Genomic DNA, 26,525 nt, shown 5'->3' on the forward strand with positions numbered 1-26,525 from the left:
TCTATATATCTTTTGATCTCACCATTTATTTTTTTCTTTGACCCAGTCATTTTTTAGTGGTATGTTGTTTAACCTCCATATGTTTGTGGGTTTCTTTACTTCCTTTTTGCAGTTGATTTGTAATTTCAAGACATTGTGGTCAGAGAATATGCTCGGTATAATTTCAGTCTTCTTAAATTTGTTGAGGCTAGTATTGTGATTCAGCATGTGGTCTATCCTTGAATGTTTTACATGCATTGGAAAAGAAGGTATAATCTGATGAAAGTCTCTGTATATGTCATTTATGTCTATTTGGTCTAATGTGTAATTTAAGGCTGATATCTCTTTATTGATTTTCTGTTTGTATCTATCTAGAGTTGTCAGTGGAGTATTAAGGTCCCCAACAATGATTGTGTTTCAGCCTGTTTCTCCCTTTAGTTTTGTGAGTAATTGCTCTATATATTTCAGTGCGTCCTAATTGGGTGGATATATATTAGGAAGTATTATGTCTTATTGGTATAGTGTCTCCTTTATCACTATAAAATGTCCATCTTTGTCTCTTGTTACCTTTGCTGTCTTGAAATCTATTTTGTCAGATCTAAGTATGGCTACACCTGCTTTTCTGTGGATGTTGTTTGGATGGTCACGTTCCACCCTTTCACTTTGAATATACCTTTGTCTTTTCAGCTTAGATGTGTCTCTTGAAGGCAGTGTATAGTTGGGTTTTGTTTTTTGATCCAGTCTGCTGATCTGTGCCTCCTTATTGGTGAATTTACATTTATGGTGATTATCAATGTATAAAGATTTCCTGTAGCCATTTTACCCTTTGTTTTCTGGTAGCTCTCTGCCTCTGTTTGTTCTTTTACTTGGTGTTTCTGTCTGTTGATTTGGTTTGGTGGTATTCCATGCTTCTTGCCTCTGTTTCCTCTTTTTTAAGCTATATGTCTCAGTTTTGGGGGGTGTGTGTGTGTGTGTGTGTATGTGTCTGTGGGTTACCATTAGGATTATGAAAAAGAAACCTCCATATATACAGTAGTTTTCTTTTTCTTTTGAGTGCATCTAATTTCCATCTTCCTTTGCCAGTTCAAACCTTTGCCCCTTCACTTTTTCTGTTTTTGTTGCCACAAATTATGCTGTAAATTTTTTTATGATTTTACTTGTAGTGTTTTGACCTTTTTCTCTTTGTTTCAGGTAGAATAACCTCTTGAATATTCCCTGCAGTGGAGATTTTCTAGTGATAAATTCCCTAAGCTTCTGTATGTCTGGAAAGGTATTTATTTCTCCTTCTTATTTAAAGGATATATTATTCTTGGCTGGTAGTTTCTCTCTTTCAATACATTGAATATTTGGTTCTATTCTCTTTTGGCTTGTAGAGTTTCTGCTGAGAAGTCTGATGATAACCTGATGGGCTTTCCTTTGTAGATCATTTTCTTTTTTTTTTTTCCTGGCTGCTTTGACAATTTTTTCTTTCTAATTAATTTTTGACAGTTTTAATACAATGCACATTGGAGAGAGCTTCTTGAATTAAAGTAATTAGTTGTTCCCTTTCCTTCTTGGATTCGAAGATCTAGTTATTTTCATAAGTTTGGGAAGTTCTTATCCACTGTTTGTTTGAATGGACTCTCCATTCCCTTCTCCCTCTCTTCTTCCAATATACCTATAATTTTTATATTGCTTTTTCTGATAGAGTCAGTTCTCATAAAGCTCTTTCATTTTTTTTTCTTTTTTTAATGCTCAGGTCTCTGTCTTCTTCCCTCTGCATCATTTCTAGATTCCAATCTTTGATATCACTAATTCTTTCCTCCATCTTGTTAGTTCTTTTTCCTATGCTCAGTAGTTCATTCCTGATTTCCTATATTGTATGCTTTATCTCCAGGATTTCTCTTCAATTCCTTTTAAAGTTTCAGTCTCTTTGCTAAAGTTTTCTTCATTAATATTTTTTCTGGGCGCATCAAATTTTCTCTCTATATTTTCTCACATCTCATTGAGTATTTTCAGAACTACAATTTTGAATTCTCTGTCATTTATATCATATATTTCCATATGTTCCATTTTGCTTTCTGGAGATTTTCATTATCTTTCTGAGCTGCCTCACTCCCTTTGTTGTTCATGGTATTGGATGGGATCCTTCTTGGCCTAGGCATCTATGTGTTAATTGTACTTCACTAGCAGATTTCTATGAAGAGGTCTTTCTACTATCATCCAGTAGATGGTGCTGAACCACAGTGTTTTAAGCACTGTGAAATCCCAAACCTGACCTCTGCAGCTGTTGTCAGTGTCAGTATAGTCATAGATGGCAGTAATGTTTGGGTGGGGTTTGTTTTGCCCTCTCAGTAATGGCAAGCTCAGATCTCCACAGGGTCCCCAGCCACATGCACCAGCTGGGGATCAGTCACAGAGGAAAATAGTGATTCTGACGCAATAGTTCGGGGGTTTTCCAATAACGTGCTCCAAAACCCAATACCAAGGGCTACAGAAGGTGAGTTTTAGGAGTCTAAAAGGTATCAGGGCTCTGTGGCCCCATTTCTTTGTTTGGAACACGAGCTGCCCGACAGCCAACAGTGGTAGCAGAGCCCCTGTGCTGTGTCCTTGCCTGGGCCTCTCAGCTGGCTCAGCCGCAGTTTGCACCTCTCTCTTCCTGTAGGAGTGCCCACCAAGACACTCTGCTGCCCCAGGCTAGTTGAAGGAAGGACAAGCTACAACCAGCTTCTTCCCCTCCAGGCTGACCCCACAGAGAACTCCAGGCTATGGGGCTGCATCTGTGGCCTGTTCGAGCTCTTCTCCTCCTTTCTCAGTTCCTCTGTTTGTTCCCATTTGCCCTTCTTTAAATGTTTTAATACATTAATCTCTCAGGCATGCCAATGTGTTGAGCAGGGAATCCTTTGCTGAGTTATACCTGATCAACTCATTGAAATTTCAGGAGGAAAGACCAAGGGGATCTCTCACACCACCATTCCTCTGACCAAATTTCCCTTTTTTATAAGGACACCAGTATACATTTCTAATATGGATGCAAAGTATACAAACATACATGTATACATCCTATGTTAGTAAAGAATGATTTTGGTATTTTTTAGCTCCCTTATTACAGTAATCTCAATTGTCTGTATTTGAACTCATGACATGATTTTGAATATGGGTTAAAGATGGAGATCCTTATTCTGACTCCTTGAATGACTTTTACTGAGTTTGTAAGTCCTAGAAGTTCTATGTAAAAATTTGTGTTTGTAAGAATATGTACTTTTCTGGAACAAGGATTTGAATCTTTCATCATATTCTCAGAGAGGGCTGTGTCCCCTCCCCGACAAAGTTAAGAACCAGTAAGTAAATAAATATGGAAAGTCAAGTTGGTGTTGCTTTGTAAGCTGTTCTTTATCTGTTCCAAACACACAACAGTGATAGATAAAAATCTAAAGAGAGAACATGAAAAAGTCAAAACCATGCCTTTGTGTTCTGTCCCTAAAAAAGATATATATATATATATATATATCTGTGGACAAGACACAAACACAAAGCATAGAGTGAGACTGAAGACAGATGCTGTGGGCTCCAGAATCAAAAGTAGGGAGAAAAAAACTGTGGTTTAGCTTGGTCGAGTGTCAGGACTAAAAGGGCGCTACACAATGTGTGGGGCCAGAGCACATGCTCTACTTGAAAATCAGGATTAGTGGTGGCTGAGCTTTCCTGCTCTAGAAAGCAGGCAGTTGTAACTGCTGCAAATTGCTGCCTGCTGTGACCTAGGAAGAGAGCAGGAGGGTGACAGAGACTTGATCTCTTCATCAGAAAGTGAGATGAATCATCTCTGTTGCTTCATCATCAGTATCATGGTTGGGCAGGAACCCAGGCAACACTATCAACTTGGTCCTTGGGTTATGAATACAAGCAGAGGAACTGCAAAAAACTCTGACCAAGGAGGGGTGGTTAGTGAGTCAGTATTAGCAATTCTCTCCCACACAAATGGGCCTACATACACGTATTCCAGAACCCATGATGAACTCTGACCTCAGTGTCAGACAACCAAGTAAACAATCAGAATCTGAATTCACTGGAGGTTAAAGCAAAATTAAAAACCATTCTATTTAAAAAGTTTATAAGCCCTCAAAGATGTTGATGTAGGAATAATAGCCATTAAAAGAAAAAAAAAACAAGAAGAAGAATAGGAAATTCTGAATAAGGGGCAAAGACAAGCAAGAATGAAATGTAATTAGATATGAAAAAATTAGAAATCTTAGAAATGAGTAATAGATTTATTGAAATGAAGAAAAAACAGATGATACTAGACTCAGTTAAAAGGAGAATTAGTAAATAAGATGCTGTTACTGAAGAATTCATGCAGAATACAGCACAAATACATACAGATTAAAAACCTAAAACAGATCAATTAGGAAAAATGGAAGATGGATCAAGGGGCTTTGCAATACATATTATTGCAGTGAAAGGAATCACAGTGAAGTAATGGGTGGAATTTTTCTGAATTGGGCCAACACATGACCCCTCTGATGGAAAGCACACTCTGAATACTGAGCAGAGTAAAGAATGATAAACACAAGCCTGGCATAATCAGAATCAAAGTGCAGCGCCTCAAGCTAAAGATAACACTCTTTAAAACTGCTAGGAAGAAAAGACAGGTACCCTAGGAGGAAACAGCAGTGACTGGCACCAAACTTGCCATCATTACTAATAGGTGCAGAAAAATATTTTTAAAGTGCTGGGGGCAGACAACTATAAACCTCCAATTTTGTGCCCTGCCAAATTATTTGTGTGAGGGTTTCAGACATATAAATATGAGAGAGGTTTGCCTCCCACGTGCTGTCACTGAAAAAAACTATTAAAGGATATTCATCTGCAAGAACAAAATTGAGAAGGAAGGCTGTGTCAGAACCTGTTAGAGGTCTAAAATTTCATCATACTTGCAAGTTAACAAGGTGGCCTGCCACAGATTCATGACCGCTGGCAGAATGATATGAGACTCCTAGGTCAGAGACAAAGGACTTTACTACTCACAACACAGAGGTAGCATGAGTTTCCTGTTTCCAGTGGGTCTCTTAACCCCCCAGATCCCATAGGGGTGATGTGGAGCAGCTCTGGTGAACACTGGCTCACACTCTGGACTGAGAGCAGAGCTGAAAACCCTGGAATTTAAGAACACTTCAGTATTTTGTTTGTTCATTTGTATGTTTGGTTGTTTTTTTAACCAATCTTTTAAAGAGGTTGTTAGAAAGCCCTGAGGAAGACATGATCTTTATTATCCTGGTGGAGAAACAAATCTGCTCTCTGTCCCCAAGGGAGGGGCTACCTCTGTCTTCAAAGGCTGTTATACAAGCCTGTACAAGTTGTGTAGACCTCCCTTAAAGAATAGTCTCCCAATAAACAGGTGGGATAAAAATAAGAAGCATAGAATTAGAAAACAATTTTAACTTAAAATTAACTGTTGCCTTAGATAACATCATTTTGTGTGTACTTTTTAAAAGATAACCTACAAAGGAGTTCCCATCAGACTGGCAGCTGATTTCTCAAAAGAGACTTTGCAGGCAAGAAGGGACTGGAAAGAAGTATTCCAAGTCATGAAAGGCAAGGACCTACATCCAAGATCGCTCTATCCGACAAAGCTTTCATTTAGAATGCAAGGGCAGATAAAGTGCTTCTCAGATAAAGTCAAGTTCAAGGAGTTCATCATCACCAAGCCCTTATTATATGAAATGTTAAAGGGACTTATCTAAGAAAAAGAAGATAAAAGACATATACAGTAAAATGAAAACAAACTCATAATTATTAACAACCACACCTAAAACAAAAACAAAAGAAACTAAGCAAACAACTAGAACAGGAACAGAACCACAGAAATGGAGACCACATGGAGGGTTAGCAACAGGGGAGTGGGAGGAGGAGAGAGGGGGCAAAGGTACAGAGAATAAGTAGCATGGATGGTACGTAGAAAATAGACAGGGGGAAGGTAAGAATAGTATGGGAAATGTAGAAGCCAAAGAACTTATAATTATGACACATGGACATTACTAAAGTGGGGGATATGGGTGGGAGAGGGGGTACAGGGTGGAGGAGAGTGAAGGGGGGAAATGGGACAACTGTAATAGCATAATCAATAAAATATATTTAAAAAGAAAAGATAAAACTTTAATTGTTGGGTATAGTGTCTGTTAAATGAAACTAAGGTTCCTGTCTTATTTAGGAGCTGAATAGAGACTCTAAATAAATTTAGGCTTTAGGACAATTTATCTAAGTGTGTCTGTATTAAAGAATAGAAATATAACTTAGAGTTTTTTAAACTGAAGAGGGAAAATATTAAAATATTTTAAAATATTGCTCAATCCAATAGAATATGAGAAAGAAAATTTATGGAAAGAATAAGCTTGTGCAATATATCTAAAGAGGTACTAAAGAGGTAGGTAAAGGAAACTTTATAGCCTTAAATGCTTTTTTTTTTAAGCTAGAAGATCCTAAATAAATGAGTTATTTTCTACCTAAATAATCTGGAAAAAGAACAGAATAAAACCAATTAAATAAGACATTGTTAAGTAACTGGACTCTGGCACTTAAATTGCCACCTGTCTTACCTGCAAGTCGGGAGACTGGGGTCTGAAGGGATGTGTGAGCCTTTCAAAGTGAGGGAGGGGAAGACCGGGCGAGAATAAAAGGACATGGGAGCAAAACTTAGTGAACAAAGGGGATTCAATGAAAAGGAAAGGGGAAGACTAACATCTTAGAAAATCAAATTTATGTGACCTAGACGACATGGAGATTTGTCCTTTTTGGAAACATAATTATTTATTTTTAAAAATCCAAACTTTCCTGGAAAACTTGGAAAATGTGGACACAGACCCTATAGTAGTACAACAACATTTCAACTAGTGTTTTTTAGCCAAGCACTATGCTGCTGCTGGGCTACATGGATGAGTCAGACATCAGTGCTGACCCTGGAGGACACAGTGACAGAAATGAGCCTAAAAGGGGCTCAGTGCATTTGTGCGGCATGGGGTAGGCCTGAGATCAGGGATGCACATAACTCCAGGATTACCCCAACCCTCAACAGGGAAGAAAACAGTTCTTGGGTTGGACGTGTCAATAAGTGGGAGAGACAGGAGGTAAAGATGAGCAAACTGTGAAATACATGTATAGATCCCTAGAATCAGCCCAACCAAACAAAATATTATTCCAAGACCATTAGAGGTAGTCACAATACAATAAATGTAAGGATAATGTAAGAGAGGAAAGTCTTTTTCCCTCTACTAGGTCTCTGCTGGGGCTCTGTAACAAGATAGATTAAGAGAAAAACAAGTTTATTAACATGTGTTTTATACACGGGACTCCTTACACACAGGAGTATCCAGAGATGAGTAACTCAAACATTTGGTTAGAACTTGGGCTTATATTGCAACTTAGAAAAAGAACAACAAATTTTTAAAGAAGTGATAAGACAAAGAAAAAGTAGTGTGAGTCTATAGAGGAGGCAAATTGTAGAAAGGTAAATATATAAAACTTATTGAAGATAAGAACTATTTAGTAAAGTTGCTTATGTAGATTCCTCTGGTGCTCTCTCTGGGCTTATAAGAGTTTAGATTTGTCTCTAGTGATTAACCTCTGTCCTTGGTAGTTAGAGAGAGGAGTTGGGATACTTTTGCAAATTTATGTCCTGCTTTTAGGCAAATCAAGGAAAGGATGAGAGCTTTTCTTATATCAGCTTCTCAATTGTCTTTAGTTCAAAATAATCCTTATCTCAAAGTAGCATATTTTGCTATCCTCCAATAAGAAGGGAGAGTTACAAGGATGTTTACCCTCAATCGGCATAGAGAATAAAGTGTAAGTTGGGCTGACCTTACTCTCTGGGGCGTACAGTACCACCCGCCTTTACCCAAACGCAACCAACTCCACCAGCATGCAGAAGTCACTCAGTGCCTTAGCTGCACAAATCAAAGTTGAACCTGAGCTCTTTTATATCTTAAAGATAAAGCTGAAATTTTTTCTATACCCTTCTTGACTGCTTTTTCCTCCTTCCCCAGAGGTAATCATTGCTCTCAAGTCTAGTATATGTAGCCTTCTGATACCTATTTTAATATAATTTACATAGATAAATGATTGTTATCCTGTTTTGTAACTTTATATAAATATTACACTGCATATATCAATAAAATTTACGTTTTTAAAAAAGTCAACCTGCTTTTGAATTTTGGCCATTGTGGTATGTACATCTCCATTTCATTCACTTTAAATCTTATGCATTGTGTGTGTGTATGTGTGTGTGTATATATATATGAAAAAATAATTATTATATGAGGTAGATACTAATAATACCTCCATTTTCAGATAAAACTGAAAGCAGAGATTAAACAGTAAAAAAGATTTAAATTTAGAATCACAACTTTTGCCTGTTTTATTCCAGTTCATTTAGTTCATAGCTTTTCCTCTTTGTTACCTTGGTTAGGGTTTGTAATGAGTCAAAGCAAGGATGAGTGTGGATTTCTTATCTTACTCTTAACCTTATTTGGAATGTTCCTAAAAATATTTAGCATTAAATATGTTTGCTGTAGGTTTTTACTAAATACTTTGTGAGATTAAGAATGTTGCCTTTTTATTCATATTTTGCCAAAAATTATAATAAATATATTTATCAAACGCTTCCTGTCTATGAAAAATCATATGTTTTTTTTCATACTGTTTGTCAATTAGTAGGTTGTTTTAGTTTTAAATCATTCCCATTATTTTAAGGAGAAACCTTACTTGGTCACTATGTAATATTTTGTTAATAGGCTATTGAATTGTGTTTGCTAAAGTTACATTTAGGTTTTTTCATGTAGTTTGTAAGGTGAAATTGGTCTACAATTTTTTAAATAAATTATTCTATGCTTGTCTAGCTTTGGCTTAAAGTTAATATAGTAGCCTCATGAAATTAGTTGGGTTTTCCTCCTTTTATGTTTTCATGAAACAATTTGTATTACTAAAGCAACTACCTTTACATTAAATATTTGCTAAAGTGATGCTATGAATCATCTGAGTTGAATACTTTTCTTGTAAGTTTGACTGATGATTCAGTTTGATACAGTCATTGGTTTGTTTTCTGTCTTGAGTCAAAATTACCCATTTAATCCAAGTTATCAAATTTATTATTATTAAGTAGGTCATAATATTCATTTGTGGCTTTGAAAGTTTTTACTATACCTATAGTTAAAACTTTTGATCCCCTTTTCAGTTCTCTAAAAACAAACAAATAAGGATTATAGACAGGATCTTAAAAGAGCTCACCAGTAGGTGGTTATTTGCTAAAACTACAATAATGGGGTGGGGATAACAGGCCGCAGGAAAAGAGGAAGACCAAATATAAGATGGGCTGACTCCATAAAAGAACCATAGGCATGAGGCTACAGGAGCTGAGCAGGTGGTTGAGGACAGGACACTATGGTCATCACTCATTCTTAGGGTCACCAGGAGTCAGAGCTGACTCAACAATGCATAACATACACAATAAAATAGACATACCTCTGTCTAGATCAAGAAAGGAAAAGAGAAAACACAAACAATATTAATTGCTCTTTGAGGTCTGTGAAAGGATTCTGATCTAAAATGGAACCGGAGAATATGAAATGAAGACCCTCATGCATGGACCCTCAGAACTCAAGAACTGAGAGACTGATTTCCAGTAGGTGCCTGCTTTCCAGAAGACCATGACTGATCTCCTACCACTGAAAATCCATGAAGAATCTCTCCCCTTCTGCAAGCCAGTGAACTTACTGCTTAGATGCTGGCTGGACATCCCCCTCTTTACACTTGCCCATAAATACAGCCCGCCCCAAACCTTCAACAGACCTGCCTGCAGCTTTTTACAGCATGTGTTTCATGAATTGCAGTTCCCTGGCCATACATGAATAAACTCAATTTCTGGTCATTTGAGCTTGCCTCAGTCTACCTGTTTATTTAGGTTGACAATTATTTTCCAATTTTAAAATTCTAATTCTATAATTGTGGAATATTAAATCCCTACCAGGTCACTTGGCCTGTCCACCTATAGCCTCTTTGCCTCTTTGTCATTTTCCCTGGTTACTATTTCCTCATCACAGCGTAGCCAGGGGTGGAGACAAGTCTCTATGCCTTATTTACTTGATATGTCCATTAGCTAGTCCAGTTAGAGAAGAAAGAACGGCTGAGTTGATTCATTGTGATGTAGCCATTGTTCGCACAAGGCAGCACTGCAGTTCACTCTTACTCAATATCTACAGTGTCACAGGGGTTATGCAAGATGATAGAGATTCTGAGATGAAGAAAGATACACATCCCACCTTCAAAATTGTAACATACTGGGAAGACATGCATTAAATAAGTAACTACACAAACAATTGCAGTCATGCAGAGTACAATGAAAGAAGTATAAGGTGACATAACAAGGGACTAATGGGGTCTGGGAGGATAAGAAGTGAGTGTTTGTAGCAGAAGACCAGAAGTTGGGTAGGGAGGGCAGGAAATAGTGTGTGTTCAAGAAACCAAATAAGCTGGGCTGTTTCAAGCCTGGAGAACAACAGAAAGATACAACCTTTTAAGAACTGGTGACTTTACCCTAAGAGCAATGGGAAACCCTGGATAGTTTTTAACACTACCTTTAATTAAGCACCAAAAGCCTGTATTTTAGGAACCATAGATCTGTAGTTATCCTATTATTTTAAAAACAAAATTTTATTGTCCCCCTCTAAAAAAACAATAGTCCCTAGTAGTGTAGGTGGTAACCCACACCTGACACATACTAATTAGTATAGTGATTGATTCTTTTATTTAAGCCATTACTGTAAACTTGTTATAATTTGTTAGCTTGAACTAGGTTTGCAGTATAATAGTGTAGGGTTTACTCCATGGTTTCAAAAACTGTATGTACTGTAATACATATTTTTTAATGTTTTGATCATCGCTTCTCGGCCTTTTGGCTAAGATCAAGTGTAATGTTTTGGGAGCCTCTATTTTGGTTGACAGCTTTCTAGTCAGGTCGATGGATTGCTGATGCAGATGCTCCCTTTTCTGTCATCTTATCTCATTTCTTGTCTCAGCAAGCGTGGCCCCTCAGCTTGGTCAGGTGGAGAGGAGATTTCATGCTAATCTTGGCAATGACAACCTTTTACCTAGTCTTTCTAAGTTTCCATATCGATTGAGTGACAGAAGGGTGTTGTCAAAGGAAAAGCAACTTGTATAACTACCAAACTCCTATCATCTCCAGTTGCTGCATTAACCCATGGAATATTTATCACAGTGCCTTGACCTTAAGAGAGAAAATGGATGTGCTTCAGAAGTGCTGGTATTTTGTCAGGAGCACCTGGATGGTAGCTTAATTACGTTCATTTGAAATGTATATTCTAAACTGATGCCTTTGTTAGACAACTCCATTGCTATTTCAAGTTGAATAATTCTTTATGTTTGAGTTTTTGGTTTTTCAGAGGTTTTTGGCATTTTAAAAAACTTCTATACATTTTCTGATCAGGGATTTACCAAAGGGTTTATAGTGATATCAGGCTTGATGTAAATAAATTTGTAAATTTTCCCTTCTAACAAATTTATTGCTTTAGCAGATATTCTCTCACAGGGGAGTCCAACCTGCAGCCTGTGGGCCACATGTGGCCCAGGATGGCTATGAATACGGCCCAACACAAATTCGTAAATTTACTTAAATACTTAAAATCTTTTTTTTTGCTCATTAGTTTTCATTAGTGTTTGTGTATTTAATGTGTGGCCCAAGACAACTCTTCTTCTTCCAGTGTGGCCCGGAGACACCAAAGGTTGGGTGCCCCTGCTAGGACTTCATAGTTATCTAATGAAACATTTAATAAAACATTTTTTGTAACTTATAAACCCAAAGTATGCTCAAATATGTATGTGTATGTGTGTTAACCATGTGAACAAATGCAGTAACTTCTAAAACTATTTAATTTTAAGTGTCTATCCAATATAATAATGAACTAGTAAACTCTAATAAACTGAAAAAATTGGTGGAAAAATGGAAGAAATCGCTGCATTGTTTATCACAACCTTAGAGGCATACTTTGAAAAATAACTCCCTAAATGACCATTTCTTTATTTTAACAATTAGAAATACTAACAGATAATGACATTATTAATTGAAATATCCATTTTGGCAAGCCTTTATTTCTTCATTAAGATGACTTCCTGAAAGTATCACAAGAAGGTAATGAATCGCTTGTTAATTAAATGTGAACTTTTCTCTACTATTAAAATGGAAAAAACTGAATGTGGTAAATTCAAATTGCTTCCTACTAAACTGAACATTGATAGTGATACAGATATAACAAATGGTAATGTAACACATGAATGTGATAAGAATCTTTAACATTCATAATAGAATTTGCAAATTTTGAATGTTGACTTATCTTTTAAGTTCATTTTGTTCCTGGAAATTCAAGTGCTAAAATAATGTTTTACTAGCATTTTCTAATTAGCCAAGTATAACTTTCCATGAAGAATTTAAATATTTTTTTAAGATTTTATTCATTTAGAGAGAAGGGGAGGGAAGGAGAAAGAAAGAGAAACATCAATGTGTGGTTGCCCCTCATGTGTCCCCAACTAGGGACCTGGCCTGCAACGCAGGCACGTGCCCTGACTGGGAATTGAACCAGCAACCCTTTGATTCATAGGCCCATGCTCAATCTACTGAGCTACATCAGGCAGGGCGAATTTAAATATTCTTATCCAACTCACAAATCAATCTGTATTTTCTTCTCTTGTTTTATTTGTTAGCCTCTTAGCAAATACCCTGCAGTGATAAATGACATTTCCTTCTGGTTGCCACCTGAGAATTACACAGAAAATGATTTCTATGACTTAGTCCGAACAATTGGAGGAGACCTGGTGGAAAAAGTTGATCTTATAGACAAGTTTGAACATCCAAAGTAAGTAAAAAACTTTGAGATTTTATCCTTTTTTCTATGTGACAGGTAGCATATAGAAACATATAATAAACTTTTGCTGCAACCCAATGCATATGAGACAAAATATCTTCTCAATTTACAGTGAACGTTAGCTTATCAGAAAAGGCTTTTGTATCAGTCCTTTCTGAAAATCTTTCTAAAATGCATTTTTAATTTTCCCTGCCTTAGTAAAGAAAGTGTATGAAACAGAATGTTTTCAAGTTCTTGGAGTTTTTCAGTATTTCTTTTGGAAGTGATTTTGTCACATATCATATCACAAGGGATGGGACAGAAAGAGGGGTGTGTAGAGGAAAGGCTGTTTTGTGCATCTCTAGGTGAAAATTTATTAAGCATATACCACAAACAAGAATTATACTAGATCCTAAGATAAAATTTAATAACTTTATCAGGACCCATTTCAGTGTTGATTTGTTCTCCCTATGTGTGTGTGTGTGTGTGTGTGAGAGAGAGAGAGAGAGAGAGAGAGAGAGAGAGAGAGAGAGAGAGAGAGAGAGAGAGATTAATCAGGTTTAACTCTGCTTTGGTTTTAGAAATGTTTTTCTTGAATTCTATTTAAGGATTTGTACTGATCCATGACTGAGGGATTCCAGTCATGCATGAGGAGGCTCTCCTTTGTCTGACTTTTCTACCCATCATTTTCTCTCAGTGTTTTAAAACTCTGTTTTACATGTTTTCCACTTTATTTTGAATATTATCCTAGGTGTTATCCACTTTGCTTCTTGATGCATTTCCCTGCACACATTCTATTTCGATCTTCAGCTACTTTGTTTATCCCCTCTTGTGAGTTCTAGAAGCTAACATTTCAGTTCCTGTTTTCTTGCTATCTTTTCTCTGAGTTGTTTCTGCTTTGTGATTTTCCTTCATTGAGAAATTGCTTCATTTGGTTTTTAAACTTCATTGTAAAATATTTGACTAGATATTTCATATAATTCATTAGCCACATTTTTCTACAACTTCTCTGTCATATTCCTTACTCTCTTTCATTGATGTGTCAGTGACTTGCACGTGATTGCCTTTGTCACTCATGTTTGAATGCATTGGATCTTCCAAACCAGCTGTTTACACAGAGTTGAGGGGTGTGGTCTAAGGGTTCTTGTGGCATGGAGAGGCTCGTAGACATCCAGGCTAGTTGTTTTCACAATTGTAAGGCTTTCTTTTTCCCCACTGCGAAGAAACCAGCTTTTTCTTTAAATATGGCTCATTCATTTCTTTGAGTTTTTGTGCAGGTCTGCCTCCCACCCCAAATCTACCCTTGTTACAAACAGAAGATTTACCTTTGCTAACTCCACTTCCGGTACTTATTGGTGATATGGCCTTTGCACTTCAGATTATAACCCTCAGTGATGAGTAGTATATTTTTGCTGGTATTTGGGAACATGTGTTCAGATATATGATGCTCTGTGTTTCTTCTCTGCTTTCTGCCATTTGGCTTCTACTTGGTTTCAGCTATTTTTGGCAGCCTTTAAATGTATTTTGGAACTTGCAGATGATGTCTATATCCTAACTTTGGAGAAAATAGAATGAATTTGCAGGGTAGCCTGGGTTCCTGACTTGACAGAGTACCCATTCAGCCTTGTACTTTTATGTGAAAAAAGAAGTTTCCAGGAGTTTACATGTTGATACTGAAAGCTTGGATAATTACTTTTGAAAAGGAGGAAAAGTAGGGAAATAAGACTTACTACTGAGTATTAACCGACATGCCAAAAGCACATGACTTGGCAGTGTTTCCCTTGTTTAATATGCAGATAACCTTCTGGAATCAAGGATTCAGAATCCACTCTTAATTTTTTATTTTTTAAGCTCTTGCTTTCTGATATTGCCTTAGATCCACTTCTACCGCTTGTATCACCATTGTTAAAAGCAAGACAAGCATCCTGTTTTGGGTTGGAGGTTATCAGAGTCTAAAGGTTACTGTGTGATGTTTTGCCCTGGATGTAGTGATGAGGTGAGTGGAATGGGCATGTTAATTGGAGAGACTGCAGGGCGAGTGGGGTAGGATCAGGGTCCTGTGGACCCAGGGACAGGCCAGGCAAGCAGACAGTCCATTGAAAAGAAAATCACTGGACTATACAGGAGTACTGTGTTAACTCAGGTCTACACACACAAGCCCTTACTGACTGGTGAAAGGAGAATATGTCCAATTCCTTCTGGAGGAAACAATACTTTTGATTGGAAGTTTGAAAACAACCAGCCAAAATTTGCTTCTCAGTCACTGATCTTACCATCTCTTAAATAAATGTTAAGCAGAGACTTAAGGCGTATTATTTAGAGCTATGCCAAATGATTACCCTGTCCAGAGAGTGTACCTGTATTAATGAAGGGCTTAATCACTCAGGTAAGGTTCCTGTGGCAGAGATTGCTAATTACCCCTCAATATCCAATCTCATGTTTTAAAAACAACATAATCTTGATGTATATTTTTTTAATCTAAGCAATTTGCCAGCCAAAGAAAAGTCCACACTTCAGCTAGTATATCTATGTGGCAAGTTTAGCCAATAGTTTATAAGTGTTTAGTGGTATTTCCAGAACTTTCCTTAGAAGTTGGGCTGAGGCTGTCCTTTTTCAATGCTGTGACCTGGATGTGAACATACTGGCTGGTGCTCTGACAACCATTTTGGACCGCAGTGTGACCGTGGTAGTGAGAGCTATGTGGAGTCGAGCCTGGGTCTCTGTGTCAATTCAGCCTTGGATTTTAGGTGAGAGAGAAGAATCTTGTTTAAACCACTATTTTCCAAACTTTTGTTACTGACAAAGTAGGGACAAACAAAACTTGCTCTTATAGCATTGAGGAAAAGAACATATTATAAAGTGATGGTGGCTCATTATAATGTGTAATGATTCTCAGGAAGGATCTAAGGCAGAGGTTACAAACTTCTGCTGTTAAAGAACAGATAGTAAATAGCTTTTTTCTTTGTGGGCCACATAGTGTCTGTCACATCTACTCAACTCTGCCATTTTGAAAGCATCCATAGCAAAAGCAAAATCCAATGATCATGGCTGTGTTCCAATAAAGCTTTAGTTTTAAAGACTAGTGGTAGGCTAGATTTGGCTCATAGTTTGCTGACCCCTCTTAAAGGGGAAGAAGACACATGTAATTTTTTAAAAGACCCCCCCACTCATAGATTGTGGAATTCTCCCAAAGAAGCTCATTCTTCCTTGAGCACCTGGCACTTTCCTGGTCTCTGCTCATTTGCGTGGTGGCAGTGAAGTGTCACCTAACCTTGACTCATCAATGCTTACCTTGACCTCAAGATTTTTTAATTTTATTTATTATCTAAACACATCAATTAAACATTATCAGATAATCCAAAAGTACTCTGACCCTGTCTTTACTTAACATCCAAACCTGAGAAATGCTAGTGCTGAGTGAAAGGCCACCCTCTGAAATAGACAAGCATTATTTTTTGGACAAGAACAGATCCCAAGATGTTTTAAAGAGACATAAACTGTTGAATATGAACCAAATTTTATAATGTTACACAAATGGGCATTTTATTTTATTGTTGATTTCAAATAACAGTTTGTGCCCTGAAGGAGGATAGTTGTTCAAGTTAGAAGAAGCTGACACTTTTTTTCCAGTTCATCATTCAGAACCTTCTTCCAGAGTGCACTTGCCATATAATCTATAGGCCACTTAATGTGCAGAAGAGTCCTTGTATTTCCAAATTTTATGCAACAAAAAGTAGAATGCAGATTAATTACCTCTGGAGAAAAGAGCTGGGGTTACTGTGTATACTTTGATACCTTTGGAATATAGTACTATATGCATGTACTGTGTAATAAAGCACAGTTGCTTGAAATATTTCTTATGCTAGGGCAAGAAAAGGAGCAAAGAAGAGCAAAAACAAAACTTAACCATTGTCTTCAACTGCTGATACCTCATTTGGGGAAGCAAGCCAGTCTCTTCTGACTTGAGGAGTTGGACTATAAAGTAAACTTGAATAGCACAGATTTGCTTTGAGTTTAGGACAGAACTTTTTGAAAGTTAGAATTATGGATTTTAAAAGAAGTACTATTTGATTTGACCACAAGAAAGTGGTGGTAGTGAAAAATGTTCCAAGTGTCTGCAGCAGGGGCTGGCTGGAGAAGTCTGCAAACCAATTCTTTGCACTTTGTTCCTGGGGCTGCTGACTTTGCTGCATTCTTTTCCTACAGTTGTGTGCACATTTCCTGAATCCATGTACTGTTAGTCAGGGTCTGGTAATGGCTGAGACACTAGAGGTGAGCGCTCTGACCTGTGGACACCAGAGGTGAGTCTTGGCTCCCCTCAGCCCTACTTGATCTTTCTCACAATTACATTTTATAAAATTTTTCAAAAGTACAGGCAGACCTTGTTTTATTATGGTTCACCTTATTGTGCTTTACAGATACTTCATTTTCATCTACATGGAGGTAAGACCCTCCAGCAAAAAAGATTACAACTCTCTAAAAGCTCAGATTATAGTTATCATTTTTTAGCAATGAAGTGGTTTTAATTAAAGTATATACATTGGGTTTTTTAGCAATAATACTATTGCACACTTAACAGACTATAGTATAGTGTAAATATAACCTTTATAAGTATTGGAAAACCAAAAAAATAGTGTGACTTGTTTTATTATAATATTCGTTTTATTGCAGTAGCCTGAAACCACACCCACAATATCTCCAAAATATGCCTATAAGTATACTGGAACATTTGTCTTTATTTTTAACAGAATTCAGAAGAGGGGCTTCACCATGAAAGTCACTTTCTCAGTGTGGCTGGCCCTCTTCTGAGTGGGTATGAGTCGTGGACATTGCCTGGTCATAACTCTTCATGATGTGGTGTGGGTGAGGCAGTTCAGGTGACTCCTCCTTCCTCCCTCCCTACTTCCAGTCTTTCCTTTTCTTCTTTCTTTTTTTTATGTGTTTATGTGTTTTTGCTATATCAAATAGTACTTAACACACAAAACTTTGAAAATAAAAAGAGATCAGCCATCATCTCAACACTCTTAACAATCAACATTTTAATGTTTTCCCAGTCTTGACTTGTTCCGTACTTGAGCATCAAATGACATTTGACCCTTGACTACTGAAGATGGTATGTGCTTTGTATTATCACTCCATTGGTTCTAGGGCAGGGCTTTTCAACCTCTGTACTATTTTGGGCCAGGTAATTCTTTGCTGTGGGGCTGTCCTGTGCATTGTAAGATATTTAGCATCTCTGGCCTCTGTGCACTAGATATTAGTAGCACACACCCAATCCCACCCTCTATGACAATCAAAAATGTCTCCAGACATTACTAAATATCCTTTGACAGGCAAAATTGCCCTGTTGAGAACCACTGAGCTATCATTTAGCAGAAAATGTTTAATTTCTTTTAAAAAAGATTTCTTCATTATTTTTATGCTATGACCAGCAGGGAGAAGGGATAGAAGGACTTCACAAGGGGAAGGTGTTTCAGTGGGGGTCCTTGTAGTTCCAAGGAACACACTTGATGAAGCACAGGAAAATCTGGGCAAACCAACTAGGCTTCATAAGAGTACGAACTAAGGCAGGGTCTGACCTTGCTCTATCTCCATTACTCTTTATGCGGTATGTCTACCAATTTATTCTTCTCTTTCCATTTTACTTTCTCACATCCACTTTATTTCTCCCCACCTTCCCACCATATAGTTTCTGCTCTTTCCTATCATGCAGAGTTGAGAATACCCTGCCTAGCTGCTAATTCTAAATGACGATCATGTTCCACCTCTCAGTGTCAACTGCGAGTCTCTTGCTCAATTCTAACTCTTGACAAATCAAACCAGTGGGCCCAACTCAACTTTTCTCACTAGATGCAAGATCACTGGCCAGACTGTGGACAGGTTCCACTCTAGTCATATGCCTGCCCTTGTCTAGTTAGCCTCATAAGTCAAGTGAACACACTACTTTTTTTCTTGTATTCTTTAAACAGCTTTATTGAGGTCTGAAGTATGGTAAAGTGCACATATTTAAGGTATACAGTTTTATAAATTTTCTTATATAGATACCCCTGGGAAACTATCATCCCAGTCAAGAGAATAAACAATCATCATTTCCAAAAGTTGTTTCTCCCCTTTGCAGCTCCTTTCCTGCCTCTCCCCATACCAAACACTTGCTGATTTGCCTTTTATCACTATAGATTAGTTTGCATTTTCTAAAGTTTCATCTAAATGAAATCATGCATTATGCACTTGTCATCAAACTTCTTTTTTTCTCGATATAGTTATTATTTTATTTTATTTTTTATTGTTGTTCAAGTAGAGTTTTCTCCATTTTCACCCCCAACCCCCCACCCCTGCCTCCCACCCTCCAACCTACCTCCTTTGGTTTTGTCCATATGTCCTTTATACATGTTCCTTGGTGCCCTTCCCCTGTTATCCTCCATTATCCCTCTTCCCCCTCCTCTCTGATTATTGTCAGTTTGTTCTTTATTTCAGTGTCTCTGGTTGTATTTTGCTTGCTTGTTTGTTTTGTTGATTAGGTTCCACTTATAGGTGAGATCATATGGTATTTCTCTCTTACCACCTGGCTTATTTCACTTAGCATAATTCTCTCCAGATCCATCCATGCTCTCTCAAAGGGTAGGAGCTCCTTTCTTTCTGCTGTGTGCTATTCCATTGTGTAAATGTACCACTTGATCCAACTGCTTCTGGCATTTGGCTATTGTAAATTGTGCTGCTATGAACATTGGGGTGCATAGGTTCTTGTGGGTTGGTGTTTCAGGGTACTTAGGATATAATCCCAGCAGTGGAATTGCTCGGTCAAAAGGCAGATCCATTTTTATTTTTCTGAGGAAATTCCATACTGTTTTCCATAGTGGCTGCACCAGTCTGCATTCCCACCAGCACTGCACTAGGGTTCCTTTTTCTCTACAACCTCTCCAACACTTGTTGTTTGTTGCTTTGTTTATGATGACCATTCTCACTGGTGTGAAGTGGTATCTCACTGTGATTTTAATTTGCATCTCTCTGATGGCTAGTGATGCTTAGCACCTTTTCATGTCTCTGGGCCCTCTGTATGACCTTGGAGAATTGTTCATTTAAGTCCTTTGCCCATTTTTTAATTAGATTATTTGTCTTCCCAGAGTGGAGTCCTGTGAGTTCTCCATATATTTTGGACATCAGACCCTTGTCCAAGGTATTATTTGCAAATATGTTTTCCCATAAGGTTGATTCTATTTTCATTTTAATGCTGTTTTCTTTTGCTGTACAGAAACTTTTTATTTTTGATGAGGTCCCATTTGTTTATTCTCTACTTTATGTCCCTTGCTGTAGGGGACATATCAATGAAAATATTGCTGCATGAATTATCTGAGATTTTCCTGCCTATGTTCTCCTCTAGGATTTTTGTGGTGTCGTGACTTATATTTAAGTCTTTTATCCACCTTGAATTTATTTTTGTGTATGGTGTAAGTTGGTACTCAAGTTTCAGTTTTTTGCATGTAGCTGTCCAGATCTTCCAACACCATTTGTTGAAGAAGCTACTTTTATTCCATTTTATGCTTCTGCCCCCATTGTCAAATATTAATTGGCCATAGAGACTTGGGTCTATTTCTGGGCTCTCTATTCTGTTCCTTTGGTCTGTGTGTCTGTTCTTATGCCAGTTCCATATTCTTTTGATTACAGTGGCCTTGTAATATAGTTTGATATCAGTTATTGTGATCCCTCCTACTTTGTTCTTCGTTCTCAAAATTGCCACAGCTATTCAAGGTCATTTACAGTTCCATATAAATTTTTGAAATGTTTGTTTGGTATCTGTGAAATATGTCATTGATATTTTAGTGGGGATTGTGCTGAATCTATAAATGCTTTTTGGGTAGTTTGGGCATTTTGATGATATTGATTCTTCCAACCCATGAACGTGGTATATGCTTCTATTTATTTGTGTCTCCCTTAATTTCTTTCTTCACTGTTGTGTAGTTTTCTGAGTACAGGTCTTTTACCTCCTTGGTTAGGTTTATTCCTAGGTATTTTATTTTTCTTGTTGCTATAGCATATGGGATTTTTTCCTGATTTCTGATTCTGATCTTTCATTGTTGGTGTATAAAAATGCCTTTGATTTCCAAATATTGACTTTGACCCCTGCTGTTTTGCCAAATTTGCTTCTTAGATCAAGTGGTTTTTTGATGGAGTCTGTAGGGTTTTCTATGTATACCATCATCTCATCTACAAACAGTGACAGTTTTACTTCCTCCTTTCCAACTTGTATGCCTTTTATTTTTTTTTCTTGTCTGATTACTGTGGCTAGGACATCCAATACTATATTGAATAGAAGTGGTGAAAGCACACGAGCAGACATCCTTGTCTTGTTCCTGATCTTAGTGGGAAAGCTTTTAGTTTTTGCCCATTGAGTATGGTGTTGGCTGTAGGTTTCTCATATGTGGCCCTTATTATGTTGAGGAATGCTCCCTCCATTCCCACTTTGCTGAGTGTTTTTATCATAAATGGGGGCTGTACCTTATCAAATGCTTTTTCTGCAGCCATTGATATGAGCATGTGATTTTTGTGTTTCCTTTTGCTTATGTGATGTATTATGTTTATTGATTTGCAAATGTTGTACCATCCTTGCATCCCTGGGATGAATCCTACTTGATCATGGCGTATGATCTTTTTAATGTATTGCTGGATGCGGTTTGTCAATATTTTGTTGAGGATTTTAGTGTCTATGTTCATCAGCAATATTCACCTGTAGTTTTCCTTCTTTGTTGTGTCTTTACCTGGTTTTGGAATTAGGATGATGCTGGCTCCATAAAAAGAGTTTGGGAGTCTTCCATCTTCTTGGATTTTTTTTTTTTTTGGAATAGTCTGAGAAGAATAGGGGTTAGCTCTTTCTTAAAAGTTTTGTAAAATTCTGTGAAACCATCCAGTCTAGGGCCTTTGCATGCCCAGAGTTTTTTTATTACTGCTTCAATTTCATCAGCTTTTATTAGTCTGTTCAGGCTTTCTACTGCTTTCTCATTCAGTTTTGGGAGATTATATTTTTCTAGAAATCTTGGACAGACTTCTGACCTTAATTTACAAGTTTGTAGGTTTACTATTTATATAGATATTTCTTTGTTTTCTCTTTAACCTGAACTCAGTAACTTTTGACTCAGGAACTATCTTTTTTTTATTTCCTTGAATTTTATGCAAAAAGACATGCCATAAATATATTCAGCAATTGATTCTTGAGTTTCTCTGTTATAGGAAATAGTGGACTATTGGTACCACAGGAATGTTGAGGCAAGATCCCAGTTTTATGGAGCCAAATAACACAGGAAAACCAAAAGAGCAACAAAAAGTGTAAGGTAACAATAAGGTTGGTTAAACCTAAGAAATGGCCTGTACAGTTTCTTGCACATAATTGATGCTCAGTAAACTTGCATTGACTTAAAATAAGAAGCACATGTCTAGGGCTGTAGATATAGAGGAAAGAGACCATTGATTGGTCTGGGAAGATTTACCACGGAGGCAGGATGAAAAGCCCTCTATGTCTGACAACCTTCTGATACTATGAATGAGATGCATCTAATTCTGATTTTAATTAATGTGAGTAAATCTCTTTGAAAACTTGAGTTTGTATAAAAAGAACTATGAGTTTTTAGGTTCTTTTTTGCCAGGACAGATTCACTTATGGTGATCACTTTAAGAAAAGGCGATTTATTTAAGGAGACACCTGAATTAGAACTGGAAAGCTATTCAGACCAAGGCAGGTCTAAGGACCAGAGACCTTCTACATCTGTTTGCTTCTGGCTTTGTCCCTATTCTTGCTCCTCCTGGTTGGTGTCTGCATCCTCCACTCCCTTCCCTCAACTTATCCCATGTGAACATTTCTACCTCTTTCTGCACTGGCCCAAGTCTTTTCTGGCCAGCCCTCTCCATGATCCCAGTACAAATTCTGGAAGGAACTAACCTAATTGACTGACGAACATCATCCCTTTTGGGCAAAGCCCTTGTACCAGGCCTCCTGAAGTGGCTGGCAGTTTGTAGGTTGACCACTATTGAGTCAAGAACCCATTGTTGATCCAGTTAGGCACCATTAATAAAACAGTCCAGCCTGCTTTCCAGAATAGGAAGCCACAGCCTGGGTATTTTCAACCAGAAAGATTCACTGGGGAGTTTTTCAGAACAAATACCCAAGTATTGTCTTCTTCTTACCCCACCAGTCTACTCCATGTATAGAACTCGATGTAACTGCCCCTAATTATTGACTCATTCATCTGTTTTATTCTTTATTTACATGTAAACTTTCCTAGTCTATTTCACTTGATGGAAACTAGTTAAATGGAACTGTGGTATAGTAGCTTGCTTCCATCTTCCCGCAATGTTGATATTAGTGGAAGGAGGCTTACCACGTGATGCTTGGTGGATGGTAAGTTGATCCTCCTTCATTCAAGGACTGGAAGTAGTTTTATGATGTAAGAAGCAGAGGCAATGTAGTCCAGTGGAAAGAGCTCAGAATTCAGAGTCAGAAGCCGCAAGTGGAATGTTGACTTTTCACATCCTAGATGTCTGATATTGGGACTTTCTGAGCCTCAGTTTTTTCATATACCACCAAGAGTACTAATAGCATTCTTAAATAGTAGCTACAAACATGTCATATGCCTATATATGTGAATTCTCTGAAAACTACACAGAAATCAGGAAAAAAAAATAGCTATTAGAGTAAAAAGCATTAACTTTCACAATCAGCCTCTCTTGTTTAGTAAAATAAAGAATAACCTCCATACAGCTGGGAGTCTTAGATTTGACACCAAATACAGATGAATGGGAAGTTCTGGTAATAATGGAAATGCAGAATAAGACTTTATATGCAGAATGAGACTTTATATAAAACTGTCATTTTGAAATGATCCATGTTCTTCCTGCAACTTAAGGAGTAAAATTATAATCAGAAAAAAAATTCTTCTTCATTTGGCATAGATGCTGGTCAGCAGAGCTGTGTAGTCAGTGCAGCTGTTCTTTGGATTATGCATTGGGAAAGTGCTATGGACAGTGGCAGGTGGGATGACATGTCTGGTTTGCAAATCACTCCCTGGTCTTGTTCCTCTTTTGACAGAGGCAAGTAAGTGCAGTTAGCTGAACTTAAAGATTGGTCAGCAATGAAAAGCCAACCACAGCTAATCTTGGGAGGCTTGCCAGAAGTCATGTCCCCTTGAAATTGATAGCACGCACTGCCAAGGAGAAGGCTAGAGGGCAGCTGGGCTGCTTTAGAGCTCTCCTGACTGCTTCTCTTTCTTCATTTTTATTGCAGTGCTGGTGCTGAAACTATAAGAACTTTTATTGTTATGGTTCAGACAGTGCAGAAAGCAGTTCTAAGAAAACTATTTTTAGCCTGGATATTTGTTTCTCCCTACCTTCTTTTTTTAAGCAGTCCACGAGGGTTGCATTTCATCGCTGTCACAGAGCAGCCTTATTTACCATCATTGTTAGATGAAAACACAATTAGTTCAGTTTCTCAGCACTTCGTTGTGCCTTGTCCCCCAGCATGTCACCAATTGCTGAAGGACTCTCTGGATTGCCTTCAGCATTGACCTGGCAGGATCCTTTGGAGTAGCATCTCTGCCCAGAGCAGAAAGGAGCAGAGAGACTGCTTGACAACAGCTAGACAGGAGAGGAGTCAGGCACTGGGTGAGCCACACCTGTAGTGAGCTGCTGGGTTACAGCACACCCTCATGAAAATTCACAGTGAAACCACATTTTCCTCTTTATCTTTCCATTAGTGTTTTTTTGGGGGGTGGGGGGAGGCGGTCTTTGGATACTGTCTTGTCTTGACATCCCTTGTACTTGTTTGTAGTGGAGAGATTGAATGCTATCTTTCCAAGATGTAAGGTAAGAGTAACTCATGTCCCTGATGTTTCCATGTCCCAAATCCAACAGTGTTGATTAGATTAAAGCAAATTAAAATGCGTACTAAAGGTAACCTGTGAGGGGAAAATAAGTAACAAATTGCTAACATAAATGGGATAGAGAGGGGCAGTCCCACTGGGGTCTGGGCAATTATGAATAAGTCCTTAAATTGTTTGGGGTCTTTAAATTTGTTAACCCAGTTCATAGAGTCACTTCTTTTGACTGGCTACCACTTTGAATTGATGTCCAGAGCCAGCAATGAGAGTCTGCCCTCCTGCCACCCACCTCCACTGTCAGTTCCTATGTCAGCTACCTTATTCTTCACACTCATAGAATCTTAGCCTTGAATGTGCAGTGGCCATCACAATTAATGATGTGTCCTAGTAACCAAAAGATTTATAAAAACCACTATTCAACATCAGAATTGTACATAGGGTGACCAAACATTATCCTAATTATAGATTTTAGAGTTGAATCTGTAAAGATGGGCCAGTGATTTGTAAAGCGGTCTTACAGATCTACAAGTGAGACTTCTTTGTGTCACTCTTCAAAAATTAAAATTTCTGAACAGCAGAGATGGCCATGGCAGACTTGGGCCTTGCTTTGCTGGTGTCCTCTGAGCTAGAAATAAGCCCTTTTCTGCTACCAATCCCTCTGGGCTCCAACATCACACAGCCTAAAGCCACAACTTGCACAGTGCATAGGCTGGGCAGTGCCATGCAGCAGCAACCCAATCTGTCTCTCAGGCTACTTATTTTCCCTACCTTGGTCATAATGTAGGTGTACAAAAGAAGACAGGGGCAGGAACATATGAGATGAGAGGTCAGCTCCAGGGGGAGGGACCAGTGGTGTGCGCAGATGGTCCAAGCAGCAACCGAGGTCTAAGGTATCCTATTAAGGACTTTGGTAGAAGGACAAGCACTCACTGAGCACAGTGGAGGAGTGTTGGGGAGCGGACAAGCAGTCACAGAGAAGCTGGGCTTAGGGGCAGCAATTCAGTTACTGATGTAGGCTTAGTCACAGAGGGGTGTGGATGCTGCTTTCCTTGTGTCACAGCAGAACCATGAGCAGGACTGCTGGAAGCTGTGCTGGTGGTCTGCTGCCAGGGCTCCTGGTCGTCTCTTCTTCAGAGTCAGGATTGGGCTTGAAGTCCAGAACAAGGCTGCATCTAAGTCCTGTGGGTGGCAGGGTATGGAGGGCAGGTAAGTTATAAAATCCAGGAGACCAACAGTTCTTTACAGGAGCTTCAATGTGCTTGTTTGTTTTTTTTTGTTTTGTTTTGTTTCAATAGTGTATAGTTTCACAGTGATCTAATTATTCCACTGTTGTTTGAAGACAGAGAAGATGTTATCATGATGGAAATTTAATCAGGTTTCTAGTGAGGGAAGAGCAAGGTGGAATGTTCCATATGATTTACACAAAGAGAAGGATACCTCAAAGCAGTATAATGCAGGTGAGGGAAACCTGCCTTGACAGGGGCCGCTTGTGACAGTTAAGCAGTCTAGGAAGTGAATTAGGGAGCTCGTATTCAAATATCCTGAGCATGTCATCACTCACCAGCTCACACAATCTATCTCATGAAAACCCTCTCATGTATTTCTGAAAGTTCCAAAGTGTATTTCACATGTGTTCACAAGCAAGCTTACTACCTAAGAAACTGTTTTCTGATTGGAAGAAAGGAAATCACAGGATTGGATGGAAATTGAAGAAGTCAAACTATAATGTGTTTCTGTGTATTTGTTTGTTTTCCACAAGATGAGGAGCAAGGAAAACGTTTGAAAGAAGGTAACATGAAAAGAA

At 38.1% G+C, this 26,525-nt stretch overlaps 1 protein-coding gene across 2 annotated transcripts in view; it reads left to right on the forward strand.

Moving 5' to 3' along the window:
- The window catches only part of FARS2 (phenylalanyl-tRNA synthetase 2, mitochondrial), a 545,053-nt gene that overhangs the window by 367,671 nt on the left and 150,857 nt on the right, over positions 1 to 26,525 (forward strand). Inside the window, exon 6 of one of the 2 annotated variants that reach the window (XM_045841681.1) lies at positions 12,721 to 12,872. The exons of the other annotated variant lie outside the window; for it this stretch is intronic. Coding sequence (XP_045697637.1) covers positions 12,721 to 12,872 — 152 coding nt within the window. The remainder of the gene's footprint in view (positions 1 to 12,720; positions 12,873 to 26,525) is intronic. 2 annotated transcript variants of the gene reach the window in all.

The sequence above is a fragment of the Phyllostomus hastatus genome, unplaced genomic scaffold (genome assembly GCF_019186645.2).
Source record: "Phyllostomus hastatus isolate PE091 unplaced genomic scaffold, TTU_PhHast_1.1 phas_contig_37, whole genome shotgun sequence".
Taxonomy (NCBI): Eukaryota; Metazoa; Chordata; class Mammalia; order Chiroptera; family Phyllostomidae; genus Phyllostomus; species Phyllostomus hastatus.